The 20,648-nt window shown below is 36.6% G+C and overlaps 1 protein-coding gene across 1 annotated transcript; it reads right to left on the reverse strand.

Moving 5' to 3' along the window:
- Positions 1-43: 43 nt before the first annotated feature.
- FBP (Inositol monophosphatase family protein) lies at positions 44-4,711 on the reverse strand. Its single transcript, XM_010262627.3, has 13 exons — positions 3,985-4,711; positions 3,707-3,877; positions 3,149-3,196; positions 2,991-3,065; positions 2,845-2,906; positions 2,679-2,745; positions 2,389-2,502; positions 1,968-2,054; positions 1,779-1,849; positions 1,614-1,679; positions 804-890; positions 647-722; positions 44-331 (listed from the first exon to the last, which is right to left on the reverse strand). Exons 2-13 carry the CDS (start codon positions 3,863-3,865, stop codon positions 218-220), a joined length of 1,026 nt encoding a protein of 341 aa, XP_010260929.1. The 5' UTR covers positions 3,866-3,877; positions 3,985-4,711; the 3' UTR covers positions 44-217.
- Positions 4,712-20,648: the final 15,937 nt, after the last annotated feature.

A 20,648-nucleotide genomic window follows, 5' to 3' on the forward strand; every position in this document is an offset into this window, starting at 1 on the left:
CATGCAGATATTCTGTTGTTCCAGTAGACCATGACACAATCACTTTATAAGAAATAGAAATGGATCTTGAATCCTAACCTTTCCTTTAGGAAATTGTTTCTTGGATTACAAAGAGATCCTAGGGAATGTTTCGTCTTATAAGCAGATCAGAGAATGGATCTGATATACTACCAAAACAAAGAATAAAATTTTAGTTTGAGGGGTTGCAGTTTGCAGGTTATTCTTTCTTCCCTTCAGCAGCATACAGTGCTTTTATTTCCTCAACATCATCATAACTACCAAGGAATATTGGAGACCGCTCGTGGATCTTCTTTGGAACCAAGTCAAGTGCCTGCAATATGACCAACATGATTGATTAGCAGAGACTCCAATTTTTGTCCTCACAAGGTGGTTTGAAGTTCAAGTACGGAACTTCTGCTAAGAAACTGGCCTGTTGCCATTCAAGAGGTTAATTTGATGGTTTATTGCTTAATTTATATTTGTAAATGTTTCTAGCAAAAAAATTAGGTTCTAAGAGGATTCTATTTGGTAGGTTTAACTAGGGAATAAACTGAAAAATAAACAAAAAGAAAAATCTATCCAGTGACGAGGGATGAAAATGGATAAAATATGTGCCAATTTTAATGAATGATATCTGGGGGCATACCCGTTGCTTGCCAGTAAATGCTTGACCACCTGCTTGTTCCATTAAGAATGACATTGGGAAGACTTCATAGAGAACACTGCTCCACAGGTTTATTTATCACTCATTTGTATGAAAAAACAGGATAATAGAGGACCAAGCTATGATTTTCTGTACATACCGTAGTTTTCCATTTGGGCTCTTCTTATCAGCAGGGTACAAAAAGATACCCCCATAAAGTAATGTGCGGTGGACATCAGCTACCATACTGTGAACCATGCCATTATCATTAGAATCTGAGAGAATAATGGATCATCTTTATCTTATGATTTAATTGAAAGCTAAAAAGGTCTTACCAAAAATAATTTCTTTACAATGATGAGCCAAATTCAATCAATCCACTTAAAAATCTCATATAAGCAGTGGATTTGGTATGAGAATTTTGACATCGGATTATTAACATTAATGGAGCTAAAGTGATGTAACACAGCAATTCGAACCAAGTCAAACTGTTAAAAGGAATTGTTCTTAGATAAAGCACAGGATACTTTCTTTGCATGTTAAATAACATATAGGTAAAGCACCACTGCCTCCTTAGCTGCTATATTGTATTTGCAAGTTCAGTACTTTTCTACCAACGCATTCAAGTATCAAGCTCCTCCACATGCATCAAAACTAGTGGATTGGTCCATGAAGCGCTTAACCCAAATTTGACCTAAATCAAGTAAGGTTTTGATAAATAGAACTTGGGAATGCTAGGCTAACCTTCATATAAAACAACGATAGGTTCTGGGCTGACCAGATTATTAATCTGGTTTATTTTTGATTTGGAAAAGAGAATAAGCTACTGAAAGCCTGATTAAGTAGCAGTATGTACAAGCCTAATTAAGCAGGGGCAGTAGAGGCATGATCCTCTTATAACACCCCTTCCCTCCCGGGCACGGAAAAAAGCAAAAAGATAAAAAAGATTTTAAATAAGTATAGCACGTACCTTCCAACGTATCTAAGGGATTTTGGTGATGAACCATCTTTAGGAAACTTGCATTTATCCACGTATCTGTAAGTCAAAAGAGCGTCAGAGAATTGTGGCCTACATATCTAATAAGTAGTAACAAACGGAAAAAAAAACGAAAACATAAAATTTGTAGGGGCATACTTGGCTGTTGGTTCATCCCAATTCTTCGCATTTCCTTCATTTACTGAGTATATTTTACCTTTCTTTGGGATCTGTGAAATAGAAGAATTACAACCAGATAATGAACACACCATATGTTAAAAAGATTAAGGCATTAAATTATTGATACCAGTATGTTTTATGAGAATTCTTCTTTGTTTTGGTACAAACCTTAATATCTGGATGAGTTAGTATGAACTCGCCAAGAGAAGGATCAAGTGTGAAACCATTGACACCACTTCCAGTGCTCAAGACAAACTGCAATGATCAAATTCAAAAAGAAAAAAAAAAAAAGATAACATCAACTAAAATGCATTAGACTACAGGCTAAAATCTCATGCACCATTTATCTCATATAAAGAACGAAGGACAAACATGAATTAAATTTCTCATTAAGAAAGGACCAAGTTTGGGAATGAAAGCTGCACTCTTGGACACAGCTAGAGGAATTCCAAAACAGAACTGGGACATTACAAGGTCCGTGTCTGGTGTGGACCGAACCGCCATAAAAGGAAAGCAAGGAGAAAAAAAATGCAAGATCCACTAAAGAAAGAAATGGTGTCTACACTTGGGAGAAGTTTGATATTTGTACCGTGCAAGAACTTCCATACATGCAGTAGCCAGCTGCTACCATATGCTTCCCAGGCTTTAGCACATCATCTAGAATTGGGTTCTCCCTATCTTTCACCGTATAGATTCCAAATATCTAAATGAAAAATATATAAATATGCAAATAGATTAACAACTGAAAAGATGAGATCCCATCAATGAAAACCCCAATTCAAAACAAAAACTACTAAAAAAAATTAAAATCTAGACCCTAAAGTAATTCCCAGAAACAATCTCAAAGTAACTGTGAGATCTGTGAGATTAGGTTCATACGGTTCCAATGGAAACACCACAGTCGATGTTAGAGGATCCATCCAGCGGATCAAAAACAACACAGTACCTGCACTATTAGCAATATTTCAAAACATTAATTTTGTTAGTAAGGCTCCAGGAATCGAGATCTAAATGAACCAGTAGAGAAAATGGTCTCAGCACACACTTTCCACGCTTTGATGGCTCCACAAAGGTTGCTTCTTCATCCTCTTCAGAAACAAGGATAGACTGCAAAAGAAATTTCACTTATTTAAGTGAAATAACTCATTGATACTTCTTTTCAATACATAAGCCCCAAAATTTCAGACATACTGTTCGACCGCTGCTTATCAAAGCCTTGACAAAAACCTCATTGGAAAGCACATCAAGTTTCTTCTGCTCTTCACCCTGAAATCAGAATAGGCACACATCAGCTATATAAAGCACACAGCATAAAACAATCACTGGTTTAAAATGCAAGTAGGACATGCCTGAACGTTGGTCTCTCCAGCAAGTCCGATAAGTTTTGCAAGACCCGCCTGCACAAATAGAAATCTATAGATGACCGATACCTATAAAATAGAATAGGTAGACCAAGGAATACAGACAAAGGACTCCTATCCCATTTTCAGAAGTCAATTCTGATTTACAACAACAGCAAATAATGTCTGATTCATTCATTACCACATGGCAGATAAATGCATCGATCTTCTTGTTTAAGATTAAGAGCGTATAGAAGAATAATCAGTCAGAGCAGAAAAATTGGGACGAAGCTCGATAGACAATATCAATATTAGAATCCCCAATTAGGTGTAACTTTTTAATCCAAGGGAAAGCAAAATGTTTGTTCAAATTCAGGAATCAGGATTCCCCTGTCTCCTCCTCAATACATATTCCAACGTAGAATGTACCAAAGAAATGAAGAACTGAAAATCGGAACAATAGCAGAACACAGAATTGAAGTTTATCGTAATTAAATTAAAAACATGATAAAAACCCTAAATTAAAGATAAGAATCTGATTTCGAAGTGATGAGTCAGTCAGAACACCTTGTTGACAGCGGAGCAGACGAATTTGCAACCGAGAACAATGTGACTGAGCAAGATGGTGAAGTCTCCACGGGAATCGGGGTGCTTGGATTGCTCGTTAAGAACAAAACGGGTGATGGTCATCAAATCAGTCCTGTGAGCATCCGCCGCGTGATCCATGGCGACCGAAACCTTCAGAAAGAAGAAAGAAAGGGGGTTTTAGAACATCTGTATATTGAATATCACCATAGAAAAGATTGAATTCAGTGTTTGGATGATCGCAAGAATCCAAGCTCAACCTTTTAGGACTGAAACTGAAGAACCTGGTACTGGTCCTGCTCGCTATGGCTGACTGTTGCGTGCGTTCTTTATATATGTAAGCGTCGATGATGAGTCTAACGATCATGAGACTACTGAAGTGATGGGGAAGGGAAGAGATAGGGCTATCTGATGCCAATGGAAGTTCCGACTGACACGTGGTTGTTTCGCCATTGATCAACCCTCTCGTGGTCGTCAGTCGTCACCGAAGATAGCGTCTTCTCGGCAGTTATGGTTTTGTCTTCGGATTTGAAGCCGACGAACCGGCGGACTTCTAGGAAGACATATATTCTGTTTTTTTAATTTTATTTTTGTCATTTAGCTGAAGGGGAGCCTTGCATTCCTCGCAAGTTGATTTGCTGAGAACAAATGCATTGGCCCCTCGGTGCAGAGTTAACTACAGAGCGAGTGAGTGGGATAGACTTTGACAGAAGAGAAGGGTTTAGTGCAGATAGATAGATATTCGTTCAGAGTTGATACCTAACAAGGGGTTCTTCCATTTGTCCCACTTGCTACGTGGCAACTGGCCACAATATTGAAAGATTCCAACCCTAAAACCAAAACCTGAATTTATTCACCTTCTTGTGCTGACGTGGATTACATGTGGCTAAACCAGAGGGGACATGATATGTAAGAGCGAGTCTGGATCTGTTCCTCACACAGACCTCACAGCTCCATCCCACCATCTATATCTCCTTAGCTCTGATCTTTTGTGTTGTTATTCATGGGAAGATGTTCTAAATATATGGCAAGATGGGGCTATGAGGTGTGCTCTGTGAGGAACAGATCTTAATTCTGTAAAATACTACGTTGTTATCCCTGGGAACAGAAAATTTTCTTTTCAAAACCAATATTAATATGCCGCATCATTTAAAAAAATCACTTTAATTTTGAAATGAGAAAAATAGGCTGGTGTGTCATATTGCTATTGGTTTGAGACAAAACCCCAAGGGACATTGGATGTAAACTCAATAAATGTAGTTTGGATTTGCTATCCACAAGTTATTGCGACTGTACATTAGGAATTTGGATTTACTCTTCATAGAGCATGTCTCACACTAACCTCAAAGCATGTTGCAACTGTTAAAAGGAATTGTAACGTAAGGAGATGTTTGTATTTTGCATTTGTATTCTTTGCAAGCTGTGCCTTGGGAACATATATGTCATTCATGGGGAGAAGTTGTGGGTGTGCGCACATGTGCTGTTTTATTGATGAATTTAATTTTGCTAAGACATGGGGATGGATGTTGGTTATTATGGTGTTATATATATGTCGCATTTATACATTGAAATTTAGAAAAATAGAACAGTCTAGTCATGAAAATATAATAGTAAAAACATCAAAATAATGTTTTCTAACTTTACATAACCCAAAATTAAAAAGTAAAAACATTTACACCAAGTGAACCTACCAAAGCATAATGGCCTATATGGTGCTGAAAACGAATGACATGCAAAAGACACACAACACAACAAAACCAAACACCCACATGATTTTAGTACGGGACTAAAGCTGGGAATCACGACCTTGGATGTATTTAAAAATGGGGCCCCACAACAATACATAGATGGTTTGATATTGCGTTGCTTCTTGCACGGCGCTAAAACCATGTCGTAGCAAAATTAGGTTGCTGGTAGATAGCGTGTGGATAGCAAATGCGGACTGAGATAGATTCTTTTGAATGTGCCCACCAGCACATGCTAATGCTAGTTCAGGCATGTAGTGAACTAGTGATGTTGATAAGGATGAAATTGCATGTGGAGAAAATTCCAAACTCGACCAAATCGATCCACCCGAATTTTGGTTATTAGGTCGTACGGCTTTGGTTTCGGTCGAAGAAGTACATCCTGTGAATCAATACAATAACTAGCGAAGGGAGTCCTATCTTGTATGGGCTCGCTCATTAATTATCAGGCTCAAGCTCAATTCGAATTAGAGATTTGAGTTCGAGTTTGAGCTTGGCTCGAGTTAAAAGTTCAGAAGTTCGAGTTCGGCTATCTTTGATTGCAAGTCTCTCAAGCAGCCAAGGTGCTGAGCCGAGGTCTCCCTCAATTGCCAAGGTGCCAAACCGAGGTCTCCCTCAGTTGCTGAATTGTCGAGTTGAGATTTCCCTATCAGGCGAGGTGTTGAGCTAGGGTTTTTCTTAGTTGACAAGGTGCTAAGCTGAGGTCCCCCTTCGTTGTCGAGGTGCTGAGCCGAGATCTCCCTCAGTGATTAAGGTGTCGAGCTGAGGTCTCTCTCAATGGTCGAGGTGTTGTCTAGCTTGAGTTCTATTTGAATAACAGACTTGAGCTTGAGCTCAAAAGTTCGAGCTCGGCTAAGCTCGAACTCGACTACCTTTGATTGCAAATCCCCTAGCAGTCGAGATGTTGAGCTGTGGTCTCCCTAGTTGGAGAGAGAGTGGCATTCTTATAATTTATAAGGGGAGAGAGATGACATTCTTGTAATTTGTAAGAAAGAGAGAGAGAGAGAGAGAGAGAGTTGGTAGGATAGAGTGTGGTAGTCTTGTAATTTGAAAGAAAAAAAAAAGCAAGAGAGTTAGTAGGAGAGAGTGACATTTTTGTAATTTGAAAGAAAAAAAAGCAAAAGAGAGAGAGTTGGTAGATAGTGGCATTCTTGTAATTTCTATGAAAAAAAGGCAAAAAATACTATTAGATTCCATTTCCCTTATCCTCAAGCCTTCTTAGGTACACATTTTAGCTTAATATATTTAATAGCAGAGGGGGCCCTTTGCTGGGGCTCACTCATAAACTATTAGGCTCGAGTCAAAAGCTCGGAAGTTCAAGCTCGGCTGCCTTTGATTGCAGGTCTCTCAAGCAGCCGAGGTGCCGAGCCAAAGTCTCTCTCAATTGCCGAAGTACCAAACCGATGTCTCCCTTAGCTGTTGAAGTGTCGAGCTGAGGTTTCCCTAGCAGGTGAGGTGTTGAGCTAAGTTCTCCCTTAGTTGACAAGGTGCCGAGATGAGATCTCCCTTAGTTGTTCAGGTGTTGAGCTGATATCTCCTTCGGTGACCGAGGTGTTGAGCCAAGGTCTCCCTCAGTGGTCGAGGTGTCATCTAGTTCGATCTTGATTCGAATTAGTGACTTGAGCTTGAGCTCAGAAGTTTGAGCTCGACTTGTCTTGAACTCGACTACCTTTGATTGCAAGTCCCCTAACAGCCAAGATGCCGAGCTGAGGTCTCCCTCAGTTGGAGAGAGAGTGGCATTCTTGTAATTTGAAAGAAAAAAGCAAGAGAGAGAGAGAGAGTCGGTAGATAGTGGCATTCTTGTAATTTCTATGAAAAAAGGCAAAAAATACTATTAGATTCCATTTCCCTCATCCTCATGTTTTCTTGCTTTCTTACGTACACATTTTAGCTTAATATATTTTCTAGCGGAGGGGGCCCTGCATTGCAGGGGCTCGCTTATAAACTATTAGGCTCAAGCTCGATTCAAATTAGAAACTTGAGCTCGAGTTCGAGCTCGACTCGAGTCAAAAGATCGGAAGTTCGAGCTTGGCTACCTTTGATTGCAGGTTTCTCAAGCAGTCGAGGTGCCGAGTCGAGGTCTCCCTCAATTGCCGAGGTGCCAAACCGAGGTCTCCCTCAACTGTTGAAGTGTCGAGCTGAGGTTTCTCTAACAGGCGAGGTGTTGAGTTGCTGAGTCGAGATCTCCCTCAGTGATCGAGGTGCCGAGCTGAGGTCTCCCTTAGTGGTCGAGGTGTCGTCTAGTTCAGGCTCGATTTGAATTAGAGAATTGAGCTTGAGCTCAGAAGTTCAAGCTCGGCTCGGCTCGAACTTGACCACCTTTGATTGCAGGTTCCCTAGCAGCTGAGATGTCGAGTTGAGGTCTCCCTCAGTTGGAAAGAGAGTGACATTCTTGTAATTTATAAGGAGAGAGATGACATTCTTGTAATTTATAAGAAAAAAAGAGAGAAAATTGATAGGAGAGATAGTGACATAATTTGAAAGAAAAAAAAAACAAAGAAAAAAAATTGGTAGGAGAGAGTGATATTCTTATAATTTGAGAGAAAAAAAAATAAAGAGAGAATTATTAAAGAGTAGCATTCTTGTAATTTCTAAAAAAAAAAACAAAAAATACCGTTAAATTCTATTTCCCTCGTCTGACGTACACATTTCAGCTTAACATATATATATAAATATTCATGACCATCCTATCTGATCTGTAAGAGTTGCCTTTTAGGTTCTTGCTTGCAAGCTGTGCCCACACCTAACCCCATCAACAGATTTATTGTATAGTAGATAAAGAAGCCAACTATAACACGAGTCATCAAATATCCCTGTTTATAGAAAACTGATCAATATGGTTGCTGACGATTGAACAGCTTGTTTGTTCACCTATTCATCGTGTGTGCATGCTTTGATTTCATCTAGCTTGATTTCAAAGTATTGATATGGGCGCTGATGATGACCAAGTAGTTGAAAACTTGAAATGGTCACTCGGCACCCTCCAAATGGGAGGCCTAGGACCAAATTCAGGTTCACTATAGTGGGCCTCTCTTGTATTCTATTCTCTCCCATCCTGGATTCCTCTTAACGTGTAAGTATATAATATCGAAAAAAAAGGGTATTGATGTGGAGGCCTGGAGGGCATTCTTCTTTATGAAAGTCTTTCAAAACTAACTTTAAAATCATCGTTCTCCTTCGAAGAGTTTTGACCAATTAAAATCCATACATCAATTTTGATAAATCCCATTATGCTTATTAATTTAGTCACAAAAAATTCGAATATCAAGTCTTTCCATTATCATAATCAAACCTTTTTTCAAAATTCACACGTGTATCGTTCACTAAGGATGCAACTTGAGTGGGTTCTCGTTGAGCTTAATTTCGTCAAAATCTGAATGGATCCAGCCTGAAGAGCACAAAATATTGGAAAATGTTTGAAGGAATGTATCGATACTTTTTTACTCATGCTTATTATTTTTGTTAGTATTCTTTTTTTGGGATAATAGCATATAAGGGCAACTTTTGGGCCCTAATATCAGTAAAAGTAATATTTTTTTTTAAAAAAATTCAAAAATAAGTTAACTTTTGAAAAAAGAATATCAATAAAAAGCAAAATCACTGTTCATCTTCTTTCTCTTGCAATATATTCACTAGCACTGCCACTCGCTGCTGTCCACCATTGCCTCTGACAACGCCTCCTCCTATCTCTGCCCATCTCCGCCTCTGCCTTTGGCAACATTGTCCGAGGTGGGTGGAGCCAGAGGCGGTGTTGGTAGTTATTTCTCTACCCACCGCCGCCACCTCCGCCCACCAACGCCGTTGTTGCCTTTGTCTCCACCCACCTTTGACAACATTGTCGGAGGCGGAGGTGGGCGTTGGGTAGAGAAATAACCACTAGCGCCGCCGCTGCTGCCTCTGCCTCTGCCCACCACCGGCAACGTTGTCGGAGGCGGCGGCGAGCGGCGGTGCTAGTGAATAGATTGCAAGAGAAAGAAGATGAACAGTAATTTTGCCCTTTATTGATATTATTTTTCAAAAGTTAACTTATTTTTGAAATTCTTTCAAAAACATTATTTTTATTGATATTAGGGTCCAAAAGTTGCCCTTATATGCTATTATCCCCATTTTTTTTTCAAAATTTCAGTTTTAGGTCTGCTTTTATATTGTATAATCAATAATAAAAGCAGTTTTCTCATAACACCTTTAAATAAGTGTATAAGAAACCGAAAGATATGATACAATATGCCCCATATCATGACAGGTGCATCATATCTAATTGAAACCTTAGCTTTTTATTCTAATTGATTGCTTACTCATATGATTCTCTTCCATGCTTATGAAAGCCCATGAGGGTTGAGACCATCTAACTGTCTAAGGGTCTGTTTGGTTTGCAGTCATAATTGGAATTAGAATTTGAATAGTTTATTCCCATAGTCTGTTTGGTTCAGACAGAAATGAAAATGGATATTGAAATCAAATAATCAACAAGAATGAAATTTTATACTTAAGGGAGGGGCAAATAGCAAAAATGTAAATGGATTTCTGATTCCACCCAACCAAATGAAGGAATCCATTTCGATTCCAATTCCAAACCCCTATTCCTGTAAACCAAACGGAGCCTAATTTCCACTGCCTTGTTAAAAAACTTGTTTGAGCATATACGGATATACTTCAGCAGGACGCTGATTTGCTGGAAATTGCCTTCTAAAAATTTGGCCCATTTGGGTAGGAAAGGCTAACGCATCAATGCATTTTTAGGATGTCTAATATAATAATATCGATAGAGTTCACACTGGCGCCCTATATAGCACCCCACAGCACATTCCAATATATTAAAAACATTAATGACAAGTATCAGAGATATTCCCAATGCATGATATACATGTGGGACGCATGTGAGATGTACTCTGTGGATTACTGATGTGATCTGAAAGCCACAGCCTTTTAGTCTTATTCTTTCATGGATAGGATTCCGATGCTCTAGCTTGTGGAGCTTTGGAGTGGGTGCAACTGTGTAAAATGCCCTGTGGATGATACAGATGAGACGAATCTAATCATCTTTTGCCCGAGAATCGAATTTCTAATGATATTTTTGTTGTCCAAAAAGCATCTATACCGCTACATCGAAAAAGCATCTCTAAGAATGAGAATAGAATTCAGATTCCGTTAAATCAAACAATTGGGCCATTCCAATTCCGATTTCAGACCTTTATTCATACAAACCACACAAAACTGATTCATTGATTGTTTTTTTATTTGAAATTCATGAAAAAGAAGGAATAGAAGAACTTAGCCATGAGTGAAACAGGTGAGACAAATTAAAGAGTCACTTCGTGTAGAGTATGGACAGAATAGAAAGAGCAAAGGTCACTGGGAGTGTGCTTGAGTTTATTAAATATCAAACAAAAGGGGATCCTCGGTTGATACCCAGCTTCCACTTATTTGTCGTGCCAACATGACTGGAATTTTGAATAACCAATCAGGTTTCATCTTCACAAAATTTGTTCACACCGTACTCGTAGCAATTCCAGCCGAGCATCGAGAGCATTAATATTTTCATTCATGGAAGATGGTTTGAATGCTCAGTTTGAAGTGTTGTGAGGAGAAAATCTCTGGATAAATTTTATAGAGAATTTCTTAGGAGTGCATGGTCCTTTTTTCTTTTTATTCGTCTAACCAGGTTTGGTGAAAGAATGTATATCAACTTGATGCATAAAACTGAAAATAAAACAATGACATATAAGAATTTATCAAACAAACGGGTTTTTAGTTATTTTCTTTTTAGTCTGAAAAGGCAAATTTCATTAAAAAATGCTTAGAATATAGTCAGGATATTACAATCAGTAAGATCAGCAGTAATACTGATCCTAAACACTGAAAGGGGAACCGTGTGAGATCTCTTGCACAAAGAACAAAACCATGAAACATGAACAAAGGAGGACCACAAGCCTCCAACAGAGATCAAATCTCAACAAGAGACTATCTAACAAAACACCCAAACACCAAAAGCAATAACAGTATGGGGTTGTAGAGCAGATTGTTAATCGATTGCTAATGTTAATCCCATACCTAATGGTACATAAATAAGTAAAAGTGTAAAACCTATGCCATAATTGGGCCACGTTCAAGGCTGCATACTCATGGGCCGAAGTCCACTTGAACCAGTCTAGGGGTGTCGACGGACCGCTTTTGGATTGGATTCCATCCAAATCAAAATCAATTTGGATGGATTAAAAGAACCAGTAAGACAGGAATTGAGTATTTATTGGATTGGATTGAACCAATTTCTGGTCCATTAATAAAAGATGACGCTTGTAAGACTCCAGCCTCCGCAGTCTGAACGTCTCAATGAATGCTTCAACTCGCTGTGACTCATTACTATCTCCCTCCTCCAGCCCCCCACTCCTCCAGGAAGAATCCGACCCAGACGAAGCCGATGATGCTAACGACGCAGTGTCGTTGAACGTCTCCGACTTCCTTAGCTGCCGCCATTAATTCCGACTCTGCTCCGACCACCACTCGAGGTGGTGTGTCCCACGTGTCACTCTTTCTCAATTATCGTGTCGCCGGATTCCGTTTGTCTGCGAACGATTTCCACATTGCATCCAGCGTGTCGTTCTCCTCCCGCTTTGCCTCGCTCCCACAGGCTTCGCCTCTGTCGCAGTGTCTCTGGCGGTTCTCCGGTACATCCCCGTTGTTTTTACAATGGCAGAAGAGGCCGAGGAGTTCAACCTTGTTTTCTCGTCAAAATCGGTCATGCAGGACACATCTGACCAAACCCCCGATGATGACACCAGATTTTTCAACGAAAACCATTGCTTTCTCGTCTGGCTCCACCTGCATTTCTTCCATTTTGTTAATCTCCAACCAAACTCCTTGCGAAACCTTCCGCCTTTGCTTCTCGGGTCGACTCTCATCTTCTTCTTTTCCGCTCTTGTCCGAGAGCTTCTGTTGGAAGTTCGACAAAGCTGCAATGACGATGATTATAAAATTGAAGACGACAAAGAGATAAGGACGAGCCAATCATCTCTGGAACGAGATCGATCCATAGACGAGGGAGCGTCGAAATCGCCGTATGGAAACTGTTTTTGGCCGACGAGTACTGAAATGAATTGGCCATTGCTTCACAAACTGAAGATGGTAAAAGAGGATTTTTGGAAGTGAAACCCTAGATATTGATCAGATTCTAACACGAAAAGAACTAGAAAGAGCAAAAACCCTAACATTTGAAAACCAAAAAAGAACACACTAGAGAAGAACAAGGACTACAGCTGGATAAGTTAGATTCTTTTGGTTGATCAATTTAGTTTTAGAGTAAAAATAATGATCAAGTGATCAAGGCTCACAGTTCTCATTTCTCAATGATCAAATTGCTGAAGTTCGATTTTTTAATTGAAAATTATATTAACTTTTTCCTTCATTTTTAATCTCCCAATTATTCAATAAAGAATTATTCAAAATTGTTTCCTTGCCTTCCCATTTGCCCGTGCTCAGAACGGGCCCTTTCTGCTAGTGGAGTTGTAGAGCAAATTGATAATCGATTGCTAATGTTAACCCCATACCTAGTAGTACATAAATAAGTAAAACCTATGGCATAACTGGGCCACGTTCAAAGTTGCACACTCTTGGGCCGAAGTCCACTTGAGTCAGCCTAGGGGTGTCAATGGACCGCTTTTGGGTTGGATAACATCCAAATCAAAATCAATTTGTATGAATTAAAAGAACCAGTAAGACAGGAATTGAGTATTTATTGGATTTGATTAGATTTCTATTAGATTGGATTGTATTGAACCAATTTCTGGTCCATCAATAAAAGATAAGAATACAGATGCCAATTTGAACAGATTGGATAATCCAGACAATGAAGTCCAAAATGGTCTATAATATCCATTGTTTTCGATTGAACCTGGTACATTTATGATAAATTCATATTGAATTGGATCAAATTGAACCAAATCCGATGCGATTGCACCCCTAGCCAGCCCATATAAAAACGGCTATGGCCTTTGGTTGGTATAGACACAATTTCAGTGCAAGGGACCTTGACCAATCTTCGCCTACTGGCATAAGGTTGGTTTCCAGGTGGGGTTTCTTTTCGCATTACTTAAATTTGTTTACCTAGAAAAAGAAAACAAATTGTGACAACTATTCGCTTCTGCCGAATGCCGTAACTAACTCCCCTTGGGCCCCCAAGCTCTGGTCTTGGACTTTTAGCCCTATGGTTTGAGGTGATGCAGACAGTATTTCAATTTGGGCCATGTTGAGTGGGGCCTACCTCACCCAGGTTGCATGCACAAGTTCCAAACTTCTTTTTGGACAAATGATGAGTTGTCATGCTGATCGGAATCGGATTACTCATTGTTAAAACGGAATGTGTTTCCTGTACTTTGAGCCTAGTCATTTTGGTTCCCAAACTTTAAAAGGCAGAAATTCAATATGTGTCAATCCAATACCTACTATTAATTAGCCCTTCAGTGGCATATGAAAAACACACAAAATGCCCTTCAATTGTCATCTAATTTTCTTTATCAATCATCAAAATATTGATAAAAAATTAACAGTCCCAAATCCTTGCCTCTTCTATTCAAGAAAGTTGGGGACATGTGTTAGTGGCTATTCTGGTGACTCCAACTTTCTTAAAGAATTTGGGACTATTAATTTTGTCAATGTTTGAATGATTGATCAAGAAAATTAGATAACACTCAAAAGACATTTGTGTCTTTTTCAAATGCTACTTAACAACTGATTAATAGATGATTAAACTGGATTGACATGTTTTAAAAGTTCAGATACTGAATTTTCGCATTTTAAAATTGGAGGACCAAAATGTCACTAAACCCAAAATACAAGGTACTAATAAGAAATTTCCTCTTTTTCTTATCTTTACCCTTTTATCTTTATATGCACATGTAATGTGCCTTTGTACGAGTATAAAGAAACAAAACTTTAAAATCTTTTACCAATTGTATTCGTTGAAGCACAAATCTATTGCGTACAATTATGGGAGATTTTTATGATATGCAGTTAGATCCCGTGCATAGGGGATCTAACTCTTCTTCTTCTTGTTCTTGGGGTACAACCAACAACAAGCAGTCAAGCACAATTAAAAACAGATCTACAATCAGCAAGTACAGTTCAAAACGGTCTTGGTGGATCAAAATCAGCCACCAAAAGAAGATGGACAATGAATTGAACATCACCTTCAAGAATGTACATTGTTAGATAACTGCAATTCAATAACAAAAGCTAGACCCTCAACGTTGTCACTTCAGCTTGCAAAATGGGGATGGGTAGTTGGGTATCAAATGGGCAGAAAGAAACACTATTCTGATCTACTACCACAAATTGTTCCTATATCCATACCCTACAGAGCACTACGGTCATGTATTGGGAATATTTTTCCCATGATTGACAAGGGAAATATTTCCAATGTGCAGTTGTAATGTCTAATTTATGGTTTTCAAAATCGGGAATTGGTCAGGTGATCGGTTCCATTTTTCTCCAAACTGGATTTTTGTCAAAAAACGTTGACTTGGTCAGCAAACCATTGACCCAGGCGGTTGAACCGTTAGAACCATTCAACAGTTTTGGTTGTTTTTTTATTTTTTTGTTAGAACGGGTTGACCGTTCGACTTGGGAATCGGACCCCTGATCGGTTTGTTGTCCAGGTCGGTTTTAAAAACCTTGGTTTAATGTCTCATGAACAAGGTTCAAAGTATTGGAAACACTATGCGTATTGGAAGGACAAATTTAAGAGACGTATCGGGATACGCATGGATACGGACGAAAAATTAAGATATGCATGAAAACACATGGAAATGCTATAAATATTCTAATAAATCATAAATAAACATCAATATCACTAAATATAAGACTTAAAGGAGCTATTTATACATAAAAATCACGTGTTTTAATGGGTTTTTATAAAAAAAACATATTATAATCAACAAATGGGAACAAAAACATACTATTTAATAAAACACTTAATTCAGTTCCAATCTTCCAAGTTCCAACTTCAAATTTTAAATCTATTATAATTTACAAAGTTAAAACTTTACATGAAGTCATGAATCACATAAAAGTTCAATTATTATATAAATTATCCAATTTTAAGTGTTAATGTGTTAGTAAATTAATTTTCAATTGTTATTATGAAAAATTTTATTTATTTTTAAATATTTTTTCAATTATTATCTAATACAAATATCCAATTAAACAAATAAAAACTGTTTTCAAAAATTTGAGGCCACAATTATATTCACATTCAAATTATAGATTATCATGTGAAATATATCAATGCCTTTTATTTTATATTTTTTAAATATTATTAAAAAATATTTTTAATTGTTTTAAACATTTTTCCAAGTGTTATCTAATCCATTTAAGAAATTAAAAATCATTGAATCAAATAATTATGTAAAATTTGTAATTATTGAATCAAACATTTTCTGTATTTTTTAAATAATTATTTATTTTTACTCAAATAATTATTTTGCATGTTTTATTCTAAAAATTAAACAAATATTTTTTTTGAATGGCTTCATGGACATCTATTGTTTATATTCTAAAATTAATAATTATTTTGCATGTTTTATTCTAAAAACTAAATAATTATTTATTTTTATTCAAATAATTACTTTTCATGTTTTATTCTAAAAATTAAATTAAAATGAAAAAAAAGTAAATATGTAATAGAAAATTTGAATGAATTTATGGAAGTAATAGATGAAATGCTTATTTTGCATATTTCATTCTAAAAACTAAATAATTATTTTGCATGTTTTATTCTAAAAAATAAACTAAAATTTAAAAAGTAAATATGTAACAGAAAAATCGAATGGGTTTATGAACATATCATCCATATATTTATTGTAAATATTTATTATTAGAATTTCATCATAGCAAAAAATTAGAGAAATAAATAAATATTTATAATATAAAAATAAAAAAAAAAAACAAATTAAATATTTCATATGATATTTCAATGTATTGATGTCATTCTTAGCTCTACAACATATTCAACCTATAGGGTTAGATCATAAAATAACTGAAGAAATTATCTATATATTATATATTATTCTAAAAATAAAAAAATTAATTATTTAGAAGAAATTTAAATTGATATATGGACATGATAGATCATCCATAGATCTACAACATAATCAATATTTAGAGGTAGATCACAAAAAAAACCTAAAATTTTCATTTCTTTCAGATTTTTAATACTCTAGAAAATTTTCAAATATTCACAAAGATCTATATATAGGAGCAAAATAAATGGGATTTTTTGTACAAGAATAACATATCAACATACACAAAGATGTTTCTAAGCATCCAAACTAAGAAAACACAAAAACATTGGCTGAGATTGTAAAAAAAAATGAAAAAACATACATATTTTTGCTCGTTTTTTAACAATTTTGAAAAACTTGTTGGATCTTAGAAATTTGTGGATGCTTTGGTGGGTTTTGGCTAGATTTCAATCTCCAAGAATGGTATGAAGGTTTCTAGAGTGTTTTGGGAAGAATTAGAAGCCCTCTTTCGAATGAAATTTTTTTTGGTTTTCTACAACAGTAAAATCGCATTGTATCAGTCGATACAACACCGAAATAGGCCGATACTCACCGAAACATTACTAATACGGACACAATATATTTCCAGAACGGCGAAAAGGAACGGTACTAAAGATTTGGTACCGTTCCCCGTACCAAAACCTCAAAGATACGATACGTATCGGTCATAACGAAATTTTGAACCTTGCTCATGAATAGGAATATGGGGACATCTTGTGGGTAGCAGATTTGAGACTAGAAGGAAATAACCCCACTCAACACTAATAATGATGGTAGACAACTTCACACTTTGATGAATAGAGGGCAACATGCACTCAATATTTGTCATGAACTCTAATGATGACTTTGCAGGGATTAAGAGGTACTCCATTGAATATAGCTTCATTTCTTGCTTGCCATAATTGGTTCAACAAAAGAACATCACCTATGTGACTATGTCTAGAGGTGGAAACTTAGCTTTTCACGAGTTATTCGAATTTGGCTTGTAAAAAGCTCGATTCGGCTCAATTTAAACTGAGCTCGAGCCTAATGAAACTCAGTTTTGACTTGTGAGCTTATTTGAGCCTAATACATGCATATATACATAATTTTTTTATATGTATAATAATATTTTTTATACATAATATTTTTATTTTTATGTATAATAACAAATAATTTTTATTTTTTGTATGCAAAATAAAAAATAATTTTTATATGTATAATTTTTATTTTTTTATAGGAAGCTTGGCTTACGATCAAGCTCAAGCCTAACTGTGTACAAGCTTTTGAGCCGAGCTGAATTTGAGCTCAAGTCTCTATTTCAAATTAAGGTCAAGGTCGAAATTGAGCCTAACATTTTTTTGGTGAACCAAACTTAAATAGCTAGATTATTCAATTTGACTCAACTCGAATCCACCCCTACCTTTTTTTTTCAGGTAACAATCCACCCCCTACCTATGTCCTGAAATTGATAACCATCAGGTACAAAATTTATACATGATATCCAATAGACTCCAGGGCAGTAAATAACGAGAGGTGTAAGAGAGATCCAAGTACATTATTAAACCATCTGCATTCTAGTTTAACTAGAATTGAACTACCTAAACCAAGTTGAACCAGGAACCTGGTATATTTCTTTTTGAGTATCGGATGAGCTATGAACAAAGGCATACACGGTTAACAGGCTACGAAATCAATGAGTGAACACGCCCATGGCCAATGTTGAGTCTTTCTTTTCATATATTTTCTATTTGAGTTTAACTTCGGTGCAAAGCCTTATGTATTTTTGGTTCGTGTTTTACAAATCTAAATATATAGAGTGTAAAGCCTTATATTTTATATGTATTTATGTTGTACATATTAATGTATTTTTTTTTTCATTTAATAAGATGTACTTTCATACTTTGGTGTTAAATAGGACACAAATCAAAGATATCATTACTCTTGGGACTGGGTAGAACTGGTTCCGAATCAATAATAATTGTAACAATAGATCATGAGCTGGAACCGATCCATCAGATCTCGAAACTAGATTCGGCCGGCCCAATCAATTTGGGTCCATTGGGCTGAATCCAATCCATTGACAACCCTAAGCAAGACCCTATTTTTCAGGTTTAATGCTTGACAAAGTTTTCAAAACAATGGTTTAAATTAAACTTGAAATTAGGAGTGGATTCGAGCTAAGCCAAGCCGAATAGCTAGTTATTCGAGCTTGGCTCGCCAAGACCGTATGAGGCTCGAGCTAGAGACTTGAGCTTGAGCTCGGCTCGACTCGAGCTCAACAATGAGTCAAATGCTTTATAAAAGTAAAAATATTATATATAAAAAAAGTATTTTATTTGATATTTAAAAATTAATAATTAGTTATTATTATTATAAATAAAAATAAAAATATTATAATGTATGTATGTATGTATGTATGTATGTATGTATGTATGTATGTATGTATGTATGTAGAAGCTCGATTAGGCTCGTGAACCTCATGAGCCGATCTTTATTATGCTCGAGCTTGACTTGATTAACAAATGAGTTTGTAAATTAGGCTTGACTTTGACTCAAAGTTCAGTTTAAATCGAACCGAACTGAACTCGAATAGCTCTTGAAAAACTCACTTCGTTGCCACCCCTACTTGTAACACTCAAAAAAAAAAGGCAATATTCTTACATAGGTTATTTGTTAATTAATAGCATTAACCCTAAGTTTGTCCCGTAAACTATTTTTTATTTTTTAAGCCATTATTATTTTTTATTTATATTTGAAGATTTCTAGGATTTCCTTATAAGATATCTAAGTAGTAATGGGTTAAAAAAAGTGAACAAAAAAAGTAATGGGTTTACTCTATTTCATTTAAGTAACAAGGGAAAATGAATTAATCTCTATAAAAATATACTTGTCTTGGTTCCAATACAGCTCTTAAACCTTAAATCCAAATGCCATATATCATATGGCACATAAATTAATCATATAAATACTTAAATACTTGGTTCCAATGCAGCTCTTAAACCTTAAATACTTACTTGCATGAGTGCATATAAATTAGTCATCCCAAACTATAAATAACTAAATGAGTCATATCTTATGATTGTTAAGCGTAATTCGTTTGCAGTGCAACTTTATTTTCAATGCAAAAATATGAGATTGCAAACGATCTGGGAGCAAATTCTGATTTACTTCTGTTTTTTGCCTCATCATATTTGTCTGCAATAAAGTAATAAAACTGAAACAAAAATAAGGCAGAATCCAAAGCAGAGGTAAATCAGAAATTGCATTGTTTTCATTTATACCTTCATGCATCTCTACTAATGCTAAAGGCAAATGAAATTACACCACAAACAAGCGGGCTTTCATTTGTTCTTTTGGCTGTGTTTTGTTGCAGTGCAATTTTATTTGTATTAATATACATGCATAGGAGTGCAATTGAAAAGAATACAATTTTTGTTTGTTTTGGATTTTATTACGTCTTATTTTATTTCATTTGTACTACAATCAAACAAAATATGGTAAAATTTAGAATAAAAATAAATTAGAATTTACGCTCAAATCATTTGCACTACCATAATTTTGTATCAATACAAACTTATTTGCACTTCAACCAAACAATTACATGCAGAATTTGGTTCACGTTATAAGACTACAAGTGATCTGACCATTAATTTGTAGATGATGAGAACTATTAATGATGAGGGCAGATTTGGCCCTCCAATGACATTGTGACACATGGTATCTCGGAACAATTAGGTGACATCCGGAACCACTTAGGTAGCAATTTGCCTTATCCAAGATGATGGTGTCCCAGTTGGCAGCTTGGCACAGGCGCCGACCTGGCATAGGCGCTGACTTGGCGACCTGGCGACTTGGCACAGGCGCCGAACTGGCGGCCTGGCATAGGCGCCGAACTGGCAGCTTGGCACAAGCGTTGACCTAGTGACCCGCGAGATGTGCTCATCGACAAATTCGGCATGCATATCCTAACACTCATACGATTCTTGGAAGTTGGCCCACGTGTCGAACGATCCAGAGGGTGGTCAATGTGCATGACGGTTGCCTCAGGGAATATCAGACCACTTAGACGACTTCTTAGAAATCTTGGATGCGGTGTGTGAAGCCCACGCCAAACAATGCCTATATAAAGGCACCAACCCCAAT

This window comes from Nelumbo nucifera, chromosome 5 (assembly GCF_055504915.1).
Source record: "Nelumbo nucifera cultivar China Antique chromosome 5, China Antique-T2T, whole genome shotgun sequence".
In the NCBI taxonomy this organism is placed as follows: Eukaryota; Viridiplantae; Streptophyta; class Magnoliopsida; order Proteales; family Nelumbonaceae; genus Nelumbo; species Nelumbo nucifera.